This window comes from Rhagoletis pomonella, unplaced genomic scaffold (assembly GCF_013731165.1).
Source record: "Rhagoletis pomonella isolate Grant_MI unplaced genomic scaffold, Rhpom_1.0 Rhpom_scaffold_00013, whole genome shotgun sequence".
Classification (NCBI taxonomy): domain Eukaryota; kingdom Metazoa; phylum Arthropoda; class Insecta; order Diptera; family Tephritidae; genus Rhagoletis; species Rhagoletis pomonella.
In genome coordinates, this window is record NW_023458567.1 from 7,993,947 (window position 1) to 8,007,038 (window position 13,092).

At 35.1% G+C, this 13,092-nt stretch overlaps 1 protein-coding gene across 14 annotated transcripts in view; it reads left to right on the forward strand.

Moving 5' to 3' along the window:
* Positions 1–11,798, forward strand: part of LOC118748707 (uncharacterized protein CG43867) — a 348,463-nt gene extending 336,665 nt beyond the window's left edge. For 8 of the 14 annotated variants that reach the window (XM_036483332.1, XM_036483333.1, XM_036483334.1 and 5 more), the window contains 5 exons: positions 180–292; positions 505–714; positions 8,207–8,302; positions 8,544–8,885; positions 9,693–11,798. In XM_036483332.1, coding sequence (XP_036339225.1) covers positions 180–292; positions 505–714; positions 8,207–8,302; positions 8,544–8,885; positions 9,693–10,997 — 2,066 coding nt within the window. In that variant the 3' untranslated portion in view covers positions 10,998–11,798. The remainder of the gene's footprint in view (positions 1–179; positions 293–504; positions 715–8,206; positions 8,303–8,543; positions 8,886–9,692) is intronic. The other 6 variants (XM_036483335.1, XM_036483342.1, XM_036483336.1 and 3 more) reach the window with 3 other exon arrangements.
* The last annotated feature ends 1,294 nt before the right edge of the window (positions 11,799–13,092 follow it).

Here is a 13,092-nt window from a genome sequence, read left to right on the forward strand (position 1 = left end):
AATAATATACCCACTGCTGATTGGTAAGTGATCAATAGTTCTCACGGGTTTCGCATCGTCCTACGCCACTTAAAGAACAAGCCGACGTTGACGATAATCGAGTTATTGAGGAATACTACTTATATAGCAACAGATTTCACACCTATTTTCTAAATTATATTCACATAATTTTCTTATAGATTGTGTTCTATGGCGCCATCCAATATTATTGCATACCAAAGACGCCATCACATCACCGCTTACCTCGCTACACTCGGAAGCCATGCAACCAGAAGCTATTAAACTATTTAAGGTAAGATTTAGAGTTAGTAACTGGAGTGAAAATTCCTTAATCAACATTTAAATCAGTTACTGTCATACCAAAACATATCCCACGGTAGAGCTTTTTAAAACCTTCTATACCACTCTCTCTGATCGTTGTTGATTTATAACTATCTCTCTACTCATGTAAACTCCCTCTTCTAAATTCACGTTTTATTTCTACTCATTCTCTCTTATACACAGAGTATTCAACTATTCATGTCAGTTGCCGTCAATCAACCTGGCATCGATTATCATGTCGTTTTGGCACAAAATGCCCTACAACACTGCCTGGACATGCCCGAATTGCAAACGGAAATGATTGGCATTCTTGTAAAGCAAACATCACGGCACACGGGCCAAAAACTGAGTGTCGGCGTCCAGGTAAACAAGAAACTGGGCAAGCAAACGCGCGTAAGTTTTTTAAGTTGCAAAAGCTTTTTCATATTTTAGTTCCCCTAGTTTTGTTTGTATTAGTTTAGATCTTAGTTTATTTATCCTGAGTTATTTGGTTTTTGATTAGTCCATATGTAGTGGCTCAATATTAGTGCATTAGTGGGTAATTGTGATTTTACATTAATTTGTAGATTCTTTACTAACCCAATTTGGACTACCCTAAAGCACAACGGTAGACAACTAGATTGATATCCTTTCAGTTGTTCTTGTTTATTTATTTGATTTTGTTTATAGATTTTATTTAGAACTATGTATTATAATGGCCTTGAGTCCTTGGCCTCTGCAAAAAACCTCAGATTCCTCGCCTTAGAATGGCATACTTAGCTGATGGTAAGAAGTCGTGAATGAGTTCTTGCCCATTGTGATCAGTGTTGAGTGATGCTTACTATGCCCGACATTTCTAACCAATTCTTGACATCACTACTAACTAAGAACCCAAAGAAGGTCCTCATATATTATATAACTGGTTACAACTTATGTATACTCTCATCGAATGGCTGATCCGACGGCTTTTATAGATGCTATATTTACTTGAGGCTTATCGGCACGAGTTAAACTCACAGACATATCTATTTTCGTAGCAAGTTACAAAGTCTGTAGTTCTCAACTAAGTTATGAAATATGATTTGCTAATATGGTTACTATAGAAATACTTTTATATTAAAAGTATTTTTTCAAGGCGGATGTCTATAAGAACAAAGAAGTAAACCTTTCCATTTTCCTCGTAAGTGCAACTAGCCAAATCAATGATTCACAAAGTCAAAAATAATAAATGCTTATATGTATATATTCTCCATCTACGAATTTCGAATAATGCTAACATCCAAGTACCCCGTTGGCATCATCTTTTATGCTTTTGGGCTTCAAATATGCTTCAGTTTCACTCTCAAAAAGAGTATTCAACCACTCTTATATGAAGTTGGCATAAAGCTTCTGCAATACCGTTCATCGAGCAGTCACCATAGTGAGCGCATCTCCTCAACTGGAAAAGAATGGAGGTTGTATGCTTTCAACAACTTTTCTTAATCCCATCTTAGGCCTCTTTCTCGCTCACTCGTCTGCTTCCTCGCTTCCCAGAAAATCACTGTGTCAATAGAGATTTACTATACGCTTTCGAATAGATCGTATTGATCTTTGACATTCCTGAACTTATATCGAGTTATTCGCTACGACACCAGGGCCTTGTTAGCAGCTTGACTATACATAACGAAGGCATGTTTAGATGGAGCTAGGTCAATATTAATCTCCCAGTCACTTCTGTCGGGAAAATGGATTTCGAAGTTTCGGACGAAGTCAATTTGTTGATATGCTAATCGCAGCTTCTTAACTCCACCCTGAAGCGTAAAGCTACATACATACATAAATATCGCCAAATAATCTATAGCATCAAAGAACTCGTTAAAATTTAGTTCTTTGAAATTGGTTAATGCATATTGTCTCTTTCTTCTGCGATTGTCATAGATCAGTGAGGCTCAAAACAGCGCTCGCGGACGCAACGCTTCAAAGCTCCCTGTAGATTTTATATGGACGCGCACAAAGTAAAAGCTCTCTCTCTCTCTCTGAGCATCACTGGTGTAAATAGTTAAAAATCAGTGTTCACGTTAAGCGGTGTTCACCTAAGGCATAGCTTTCAAGAAAGAACTTTCAAAAAAAGCTTTACATTTTACAGAGACTAATTTAAAAAAAAAATAAATAAAATTAAAACAAGCAGCTAACATTTAATAACAGTTTTCAAAAAATATTTAAAAATAAGATTGCAAAATTATCAAATTATTTAAAAATTTTGTTTTATTGACTTTTTTCTTTTTAATTACTTTCTTTAATCTTCGATTAATTTTCTTTACTACTTTATAATTTCCAAGTTGTTTGTGTTTTTATTTGCATTTTGCTATTTTAGAATTTTATGTTACACGTTAAAAAATCAATCGGCTTCGCTTTTAATTTTCAATGCGCTTTTTGAAAAGCTTGCAATTGCCTGAATAAAAACACAAAACAAAAAAATGTATAACTACAACCATATATTTGAGACACATATGCATATATATACAAAAATATACATACAAAATGGTCACATAATTTACTCATAAATTGCAAATATAACACAAAAGAAAGGGCAAGTACCTGAGCAAGTGAGGCGTAATATACAAAAGCACAAAATTGTATAGGCAAATTTTTTACAAAGAAAAAATAGCTACTAAATAGGAATAAAAAAACTGATTTACTTTTGGAAATTAGTCTGAGGAGAAATTAATTATGTAAACCATAAGGTAGATAAAAAAAATATAGAAATAAAATGTACTTTTATGTTAAGCTATTTCTTATTTTGCAATTCTCTTTTTATAAAAAAGTATAGAAAATAGCTTTCGTTGTAGTATTGCATGCCCAGTAGTCTACTAAACCATTTATTTGTAATTTAGCACATAACATTCCTACTTATCCTACGCAGCCTTAGAGTCGTTTCACACGTACCAGTAGCTGGTTAACCGACAACAGGTTTGCCAGTACAAAATATGTGGTTTTCGCCGGGCACTGGCTTGTATGAAATCTCGAATGGCTATACATACATTTTGAGCCGACAAACCTGAGCGTGTGGAGCGGCACTTATCGGTAAAAAAAAAAAACTATTAAAAAGTCATAAAATTAATAAGTTTTGGGTGAAATAAAAATTTTCCGTCATAGCTGTCTTAAAAGCTTGTAATAGCCACTCATTTTTCAAAGCCTATTTTATTACATTAAAAAAAAATATTTATGTATATAATGCGAGCAATTCAAGTGCCTTCTGTTCGTTTAAAAATCACCAAAAATGGTCACACAATTTTCGTCTTTAACATATTTGCCACTCTGAGAAACCGATAAAGTACTCTTTTCTGAGAGACCTCCAAAAGTCAGATAAATTAATAAATATATTTAGTCACATATTAAAATCTTTTAAATGCTCAGTGTTCTTAATGAGATAATATATTTTTCATTGGAGAAGTTATGCTCCTACTCTTTCAAAGTTTACTGGATGGGAAATGTAAAAAATAAAAGCTTGTACTTAGGTTGCCCTATATAAAATTTTATACCACATTTTTTCGATGAATTATTGTTTTTTTTTTTAATAATGAAGATATTTTCACATAACTACTTTCGTGAATGTCTATAAACATGCCCATGCATAAATAATCGTGTATAAAGTACTTGCTGTAAATTTTTATTACATTTTCGTATACTACATATTCGTATAAGTACATAGAAAATACATAGCGTATCTACTATGTCAAACTATCGAATGTGAAAAAATGATTTTTTTGCTTTTCGATACCTTGCGCATGCGTTTGGAGTGGTACGTAGGTTCGTAAATCGTCGAATTTCTGATCTTCTTAGAAGCAGACATACTGATTTTAACAAAGTTTCGAATCCCACACTTTTTTTTACAACAGTTTAATTTTCACATTCGATAATTTGACATAGTATCTAGCGACGATATACTCACTGATTTAATTCAATACGAATATTCGCACACTTCTCGCTCTTTCAAATCGAAAGATGATATTTCCAATTCAAATACATGTTTGATATAATTTTTAAAACTACTCAAACCTTGGCATTTGCAACATTTCCAGTAGATTTTGGGCTTAGGTATTTGCGTTTTTCGGTTATCTTATAAAATATAATATAGTGGAAAGATCATCTTTTGATTAGACACTTCTCAATTACACTGGGTCTTATGCATAAAGAGTGAGCTTTGGTTGAATTTTAAGCTTTTTATTGATAGAAAAAGCTCAACTAAGTGAGCTGAAGCTCTTTTTATGCGTACATCCTACTATTTATTTTCTCAATTTTCCTCAGATTTTACAATCACAATTCCTCCTTTGATTCGTTCTCACTCACAAATTACACTCAAACATAATATTTCACTCAAACACTTAATCACACTACTCACTCACATAAAATTTTACTCAACCCAAAAGAAATTGTAGTCAAGCACAAGCAACTCACTCAGGCATATAATTCAATCCACGGTGGAGAGAATACAGAAGGTGGCGCCGATGGCGATACCGCTAATCGGCTCTCAGTGAATTTGACAGAATCGGCCGTTTTGCTGACGTCACAGTCGAGATGACAGCAGTAGTGATGTGCTGAGTATATACTTTTCAAGTATCCAATACTCTTGATACTCGGTACCGAAAAATTTAGGTTTCGAATAAAAGCGCACATAGACCAAAAATATGGAAAAACGGTTCAGGGGAGACTCGCCTATCAAAACCCGAATATAGGAGCCAATAGAGCTTTTAATACTGATTCAAATGAAAGATGTATATATGTCGGTTCGAGGCCATAATACAAAGAAACTCTTATTTATTTAAAGCATTTTTGTTCCAGCTGAATCGGACGATATAATTTCTGTAGGCAGACTCTGTAACCAGTTAGCGACATATTCTGTAACCAGTTAGCGACAATTTTCGAATCGGTATCGGTTTTTTTGACGTATGGTATGAAGTATTTTTATGTCAACAAGTGCAACAAGTTTTTTCTAAACTTGAAATGCGTATAATGGCGAAGGTTTAAAGTAAAGAATCAGTATCGGGTACCGATAAGGAAGTATTGGGTACCGACAGTTCAGCACATCACTAGACAGCAGTTTTATTTGCCGCTCTCAGTTGTCAACTCTACGGTGACGTCACGCTTAAATTACTCTCACGAATTCTGCTGCAATCGGCGCAATCTTGTATTCTATCATTTTTTAATTCAATCATAGTTGGACACCTTACAGCAGTCACTATTGAAACAGGTACCACGAGAGAAGCTTTTTCAGAGCTTTTCATAGATTTTATGGTCACGATCTAAGAGGAAGAGTCTCTCAAATCGTCACTGTTTTAGGTTTGTTGAGATTTTTATAAATTTTATATTAGTGTTGACCACAAAAGGGTAGAAACAACTTAGCACACGTGCATCAATACTAATTTATATTGATAAGCGCCGTGTAAAAGCTCTTTCTCACATCTGAGCACGGACGTGGATGCAATTTTTGCTAGTTATCGGTGAATTCGACTACTCCTGCTCTGCCCGAAATATGTATTGCTCAATTTTTCACTCATACATTTTCACCCGAATAAATTATTAGTTTTTAAAAAATCTTCACTACACGAAAATCTTATCAAACAAATAAGAAAATCAGCGTTATTTTAAAACAAGCCATTTTGTAAAGCTTTCAAACAAGGGCTTAAACTCAATGTAGGCATATTTTCACTCAAGAAAGAGCAGTCCACTTATTGGGCATACCAAGTTCTAGCTAAGGCTTTTCCACCGTGGTGAACCATTAGAATGCTAAAGTTAATAGACATACAAAAAAATTAAGTCACTCATATTGGTATCTCTTACTCACTCAATTTCTCTTCTTTTTTTACTCAGTGCTGCGACGTTCTTTCAAACTCTTCGCTGCACATTTTTCAGCAGAAATTTTCTTTCTCGTTGTTAACCTGACACAAATAATTTGAATATCAAACTACACCAAGTTTTTTCTCAATGTACCTCTTTTAGCAACGCTCTTATATCATTTCGATAATATTAAAATGTTTAATTTGTATCAAAAATTTTAATTTAAATTAGTGTTTATGATGCTTTTCTGCTTTATTTTGGATAATTGACGAGAGCAGTGAGAAAATAGTCATATACATATAAGTTTACTACTAAACAGCAGTTTAGACGAAGGTTTCTTAGCTGCAATGTTAGAGGAATATTATACATAGTAGAAAATTTAATTGAATGCGACTTACATATACATATTGTCACTACGAGAAATAATTTTTTTCAACAGAGCTCCTGTAAATGAAACGAACCGCATCAAAATTGAAATATTTACCTTAAAAAATTGTCTAATAACATCTAGGAAAAGGTCTAAAATTATGTAATGACTTTTTTAAAGTAATTTTTACTAAAAATATTTAATATTAGAAGAATTGGTCAAATAATTTTTCGAAAGAAAAAACTTAATTTTAAGGGAAATAGTTTGGATTAAACAAAATAAAATTAAGAAATTTTTTAACAATTATTTTTAAACGATTTTTTAACATTATTTTGTAAAAGAAATTTTAATATCTTAAATAAATTTTATATTTTTTCAAATATCTATACATTTTAGACCTAATATTTAAAAAGTCTTCAAAAATATGAAAATTTCCAAAAAATTTTAAACACAAAACCTTATTACATACTTAAAAAGTTTCTAGAGATTTGATTTTTTTTATTATTTTAGTGCCAAAAATATTAGATGTTTAGGTAGAACTTTTTCAATTATTTTTTGTAAAAACAAATCCAAATATTTGTAAATATATTCAAAAAAAAATTAAATATTTTGAAATTTTTTCGAAAAGAATTCAAATATTTTTGACTTGTTTTTATGGCTTAATCTATACATTTTAAAATTTTTTATATTTTTTGCACCAAATATAAAAGTCAAAAAAAGTAAATAAATTAAATAAACATTTAACATTTAATAATGTTGTTAATGTTAACTAACTTATATGAAAAAATTAAAAATTTTAAATAGTTTTTACTTTTGCTTTTTTTTAAGAAATATAGATATACATACCTACATATGTATATTCTGGTTATTTTTTTTTAACTTTAAAACGTTTGCTATACATTTTTAGTTACAAATTTTAGTACAAACTGATTTAGCTAGGAAAATAAAATTTAGTAAGTAGATTAGTTTTTCACAAAAAGTCGAACAAATGCGAAAACCAGGAAAATTAATTAATTTCAAAATATATGCACTCTATACATTTCTCAATAAAGATTTTAGTTGCATATGAAAATTTTTGTTGAAATTTTAGAAAAAAACTTAGAAAAGTTACTCCTTTTGTGTTGGGAATTAATATTTTTATTTAAGGATGTTTACTAGAAAATTTTTTATTAGGAATTTTGAAAAAAAATCATGCATAGCATATTTAGTCTAGAAAGGAACGTATTTTTTTCTTCAAAAATTATGACTCAGAAAAAGTATAACACACATACGAATATACACACCCGAACATTAGCAAGTCTCCATTACACTGCAAGAAAATATTCCTAATGTTTTTAAAAATCATATACATATGTATGTACATACCTAAAAAATATATTCAAAATTTCTAAAGCACCAACCAAACTCAATACCTTTTTTCTCTCGCTCTTTCCGCTCTCTTTGTTTTCATTTTTTTATTTTTCGCCCCGTGAAAAATATATGTATGTATATGCGCTAACATGCCTTATCCAATCCTTCAAAACCAAAAAAAAAAAAAATACTTCAAAAAATTGTGACGCGCCCCAACCAAAAAAATGGCTACTAACCAACTACATAAATAACCTGCACTCGCTACTCGCTCGTATATGTACCCATAACAAATGTGCGAAACTATTGAAATTCGAAAAAAAAATTACAAACAAAAACGAAATGGTATTCGAACATGTAAATCGAAATTTACAGCAACTACTATTGTGCGCCACGCAGAGTCTATTCACTTGTGATACACAACAAGGTGGCGCCGCGCAGGCCAATGGCAGTTCACCAACATCCATACAGGTATGGGGGGAAATTGCATAATTTACATACTAAGAAAATAGCTAAGTAATTATTTTAATTTAGAAGAAATTAAAACGCATGTCTTTCCACTAATACTTTTTGAGCGTTCACTATTTTACAAATTTTGTGATCAAATGCTGAATTAAACAACTTTATCTCGTTTTCTTTTTTTTGTTTCCCCCTTTTTGTCGCTCTCTTTTTTCTCTATCTCTCTCTGCCTATCTCTCTCTCGCTTTCACAGGCACCTGCACCACCACCCATCATCGATTGCAAATCAAATCCACCTGCCTATTCGTTCGTCCAAGGCTGGCAACTACTCTCGCTGGCCGTATCGCTTTTTGTACCCAAATCAAGTCGTCTTTTGTGGTATTTGAAGTTACATCTGTCACGTAATGCGGACACGAAGACCGAGACTGGCAAGTATGCTGCTTATTGTGAACGCGCTTTGGAGCGGACGTTGAAAAATGGCGGTCGCGAGACAAAACCCTCACGCATGGAAGTGCTGTCCATATTGCTGAAGAATCCATATCATCACTCACTGCCACACGCCATACCGGTGCATATGATGAACACCACTTATCAGGTAAGAAAACGGCTAATTTAGGCATTCTATTTAATGATGAAGTGTTCATTCGGATGGCGCAAAATTGTCAGATTTTAAATGTTTTGTCCTTATAGCCCCTGATTTCATGAATTGTGATCAGAATATGTTGAGTTTACCACATCAAGAAAGTTGTTTCCAAAATATGTAGTGAATATAAGAGAGGTTTAGAAAAAATCCTGCTATAGCTCTTCAAAAATTGCGCTTGTCTGGTATACATAGCTGTGGTTAGACATCATGGCCGGACAATATTCGTTCAGAGCGCGCAAATATCGCAGTTCACAGATGACTACGTCCTGCCTTGATCTCGAGATTTATTTTGTAGAACCGAAAACCAGCCACGGTTTTTATCCTCTTCGAAAAAATCCGTCTCAGTCAAGTTACCCAAGAAGATTTTCTATTAAATAATGCTATTGAAATCAGTTGACAATGTGGAGGAAAGCCTCAATTTTTTTCAAACCGAAAATTCTTTTCCATAATCCTCTTTCAGACTCCAAATTCAAACCAACTCATCTAACACCCCTCTCACTATTGTCCAATCAATCCTGTCGAAACTACGAGTTTTCGGGAATAAATTTACAAATTAAGGCAGGGCTCAGCGAGCTCTATATGATCTGTCTGTTCGGACTCTTAGTGCCCAAGGAGCTTCAGAGTTCCAAGGTATCATAAGGCTAATATTGGGGCAATACTTACATAACACTGGAGTTAGCAACTAAAATATTCATTCCCACATAGCCTTAAATCTACGCCGTCACACTAACTTCAAAATACTTACTATCTTTCTTACAGGTCGTCTCCTTCGACGGCTCGACGACGATCGAGGAGTTCCAGACCACACTCGCGCAGGAGATTGGCACACGCGACGCTACAAATGGTTTCTGCCTCTTCAGCGACGATCCAATTGAAAAAGATCTCGAACACTATCTCGATCCGCTTGCTAAACTCTGCGACGTCATCTCCAAGTGGGAGACTGCCTTGCGCGAAAAAGGCTCTGGCAAATTTGAAAATACACGCGTCATCCAATTGACCTACAAGAATCGCCTGTACTGGCGACACACCGTCAAATTTGAAACTGACAAGGAACGTCTCCTATTTTGCTACCAAACGAACTCACAAATAGTGCAAGGACGTTTTCCGTTGTCGCGTGATCTTGCGCTCGAGTTGGCTTCGCTGATGTCACAAATCGACATGGGCGACTACTCGCACGAAAAATCGCGCGGCACGGGTAGCAATGTGGGGCTGAAAGCGCTCGATAAATTCTATCCTTATCGCTATCGTGATGCACTCAGTGCCGAGCAGCTGAAGGAGGTGCAAGAGCTGCTCATTTCGAAATGGATGCTGCTGAAGGGACGTTCGACACTCGACTGTGTGCGCATCTATCTGACTTGCTGTCGCAAATGGCCCTACTTTGGCGCCAGTCTCTTCCAAGCCAAGCCGCGTCACTCCGATCAGGCCATGGCATGGCTAGCAATCTCCGAGGATGCGCTCAACGTGCTCGAACTCAGCTCGATGACACCGATAGCGCGTTACCCTTACACGTCGGTTATGACTTTTGGTGGCTGTCAAGATGACTTCATGCTGGTCGTCTCGAGCGAGGATACGCTGGCCGCATGCGGCCAACAGGAGCAGAAATTAATCTTCGCCATGAGCAAGCCAAAGATACTCGAAATTACGCTGCTGATCGCGGACTACATGAATGCACTCGGACACACAGTGCCTGGCACGCCACAAATGAATACACTTACCCGTAATGGGTCACATCGTTCGTTGCGCACGCGACCAGCTGGTGGCACAGGTACCGGCACTGCAACGGGCACCGGTACCGGTACTGGGCTGGGTGGTTGCGGCACTACCACCGCCGGTATGTCGACCAATGCCACCACAACGGCGCACAATACACTCAATTCGCATGCCACGCACACGCTTAATTCAACACACTCACATACGCTAAGCTCGTCGCATTACAGTGGTGGCGCCACGCATACATTAGGCGGCGGCAGTCATCAGGGCACCATGAGCTCCTCCCACGGACACGGGCACCATCATCAGCCGGACATATTGAAGAGTACGCCAGATCATCAGCGCATAAAGTAGAGAGGTTGAGAGAGTGGGTGTATGTACATAAAAAAAATGGTATGTGTAGAAAGTAAGCAATTTATCAACGACATAAGCTATGTTAAGCTTGCGAGACATCTACATTTTTAGCAAGTTGCAGATTAAACAAAGAGCTGGTTTGCTGCTTAGCCTCTTACTATCCCCTTTTAGCGATTAGGTAATTAATACCCAGCTTGAACCAGGTTTCGATAGCGAACAATATATTCCACCTAAACACTCCAGAACGATCCATCCATTTCAAGTAGATTTCCATAATACCATTTTTATTTCCTAAAAGATATATCCCGTTAGCTTTAGGCTAAGCTCTTACTGTAGTGTGTGGTGTAGCTATTTTTCATACATACAAATGTATTCACAATTCTCCAAACTCTTAAAAAGCCCCGTTTCCTGACCCTGGCGAACAGTCAGTTAAAATATGGGAGACATTTTGTTTATTGGAAATTTCTTCCAGATCGCTGATCAATGAACGTAAGTCTTCTTAAATCAGGAACTTGTTTTAGGAGTCATCAGATCGTAATCGAGGAAACAAGGCTTTACTAAGGGAAGGTTCCATAGAAAAAGATAAGTAGATAACAGTCGGTTCTACACGCCGCAAAGTCTCCGCTTTTACGCAAACAAGAACTTATTTTTCTACGTAAAAGGAATTATTTTTCATGGATTGAACTCCACGAGGTGTAGATTGCATACTTAGATATTTTTCTCCTCAAAAATACCCTTGTGGTCAGCTGATTGAGGCAAGTGACATTTTGACTAGTTTTGGCTATATTTCTTTTGTTTATTTAATGTTTATATTTTTTTATAAAAGTCTAGCCCACTAAATTCTAGTCGGTTAAAGTGCAAATTTCAACACGCTAGAAAATAAATTATGCTCGACAATTTCGTTTTTATGGGAAAAAATGCCTAGCACCATCAGCAAAAAAAAAATATGTATTAAAAATCGACTCGATTTTCTGGCATCTTGAAATTTGCACTTAACCTACTAAAATTTAATAAGCTACAAAACTGCATACCCACAATTTTTCTAAAAATTCGAAATAAAAACTTTAAAGTTTTTGGGTGCAAATGTTAAAGTTTGTTGAATTTTCATAATTTTTGTACGAAGTTTGAAATGTGGATTTATGTGGCGCTGGCTAGGTAAACTAAAATAGCCAAAACTGGTCAAAATGTCACTTGGCTCAATCAGCTGACCACAAGTGTAGCTCTATTTATAAGCTCGTTGAGATATCCATAGGAAATATATATCAGAACTTTTCGCCCTTTCCACGTGCCACACAATAAGAAACGCTAGCTCATTAGAGAGCTTTTTCCATGCAGTCTTCTCTCTCATCCACAGGAGAGCAAATTGCATATACACATCTATTTTACTTGGGAGGAAATGTCAAAAAGTTAGAAAAATATAATCTATAAAAAGTCCTTTTCTTACTCGAATATTAACCTAGGTACATAAAAATAAAAACAAAAAAAACTTTAAATTTTTTTTAGAAAAAAAAAACAAGAATCGAAAGTGAACTACTATGTTTCCTATTTAGAATACAATAAAAGCGAGAACGTTGGCGAGAAGTTGATAACTACGAAAATTAAAACGCGAATATCGGTAAATTAGTGCTGTTGCAGCTGTGCAAGATAATACAGAGAAAAGCTTTGGAGCTTTCGAGTTATTGCGGTCTTTAAGAGAAGTGAAAGGTTTATATAAACATATATATATTTTTTTTTTTCAAGAGAATAGCCTTCTATTTAGCATAGAAATCAAATGTTGAGGCAATTAGGATGAGCTATGCAGCTTCGTTAGTCGATGTTCCATTTTTACCACTATCATAAATTTTCGCATAACTTTTGACTCAAAAAACCGGAATCCGATCATAAGCTTGTTTTTTAGAGCTCAAATTTAGCAAAATGGAACTTTTTAGAAGCTCTAAAAACATTTCAACTTTTAAAAACTTTTTTTTAATCAGTGGCGTATGGAAGGAGCTTTAAACTTGTGCGCGTCTATATAAACCACTGATGGGCACTGCCTTGCCCGCGGGCAAAGCTCTTTTAAGCTTTCTATACATTTTTTATAGGCGCGAGAAGATTA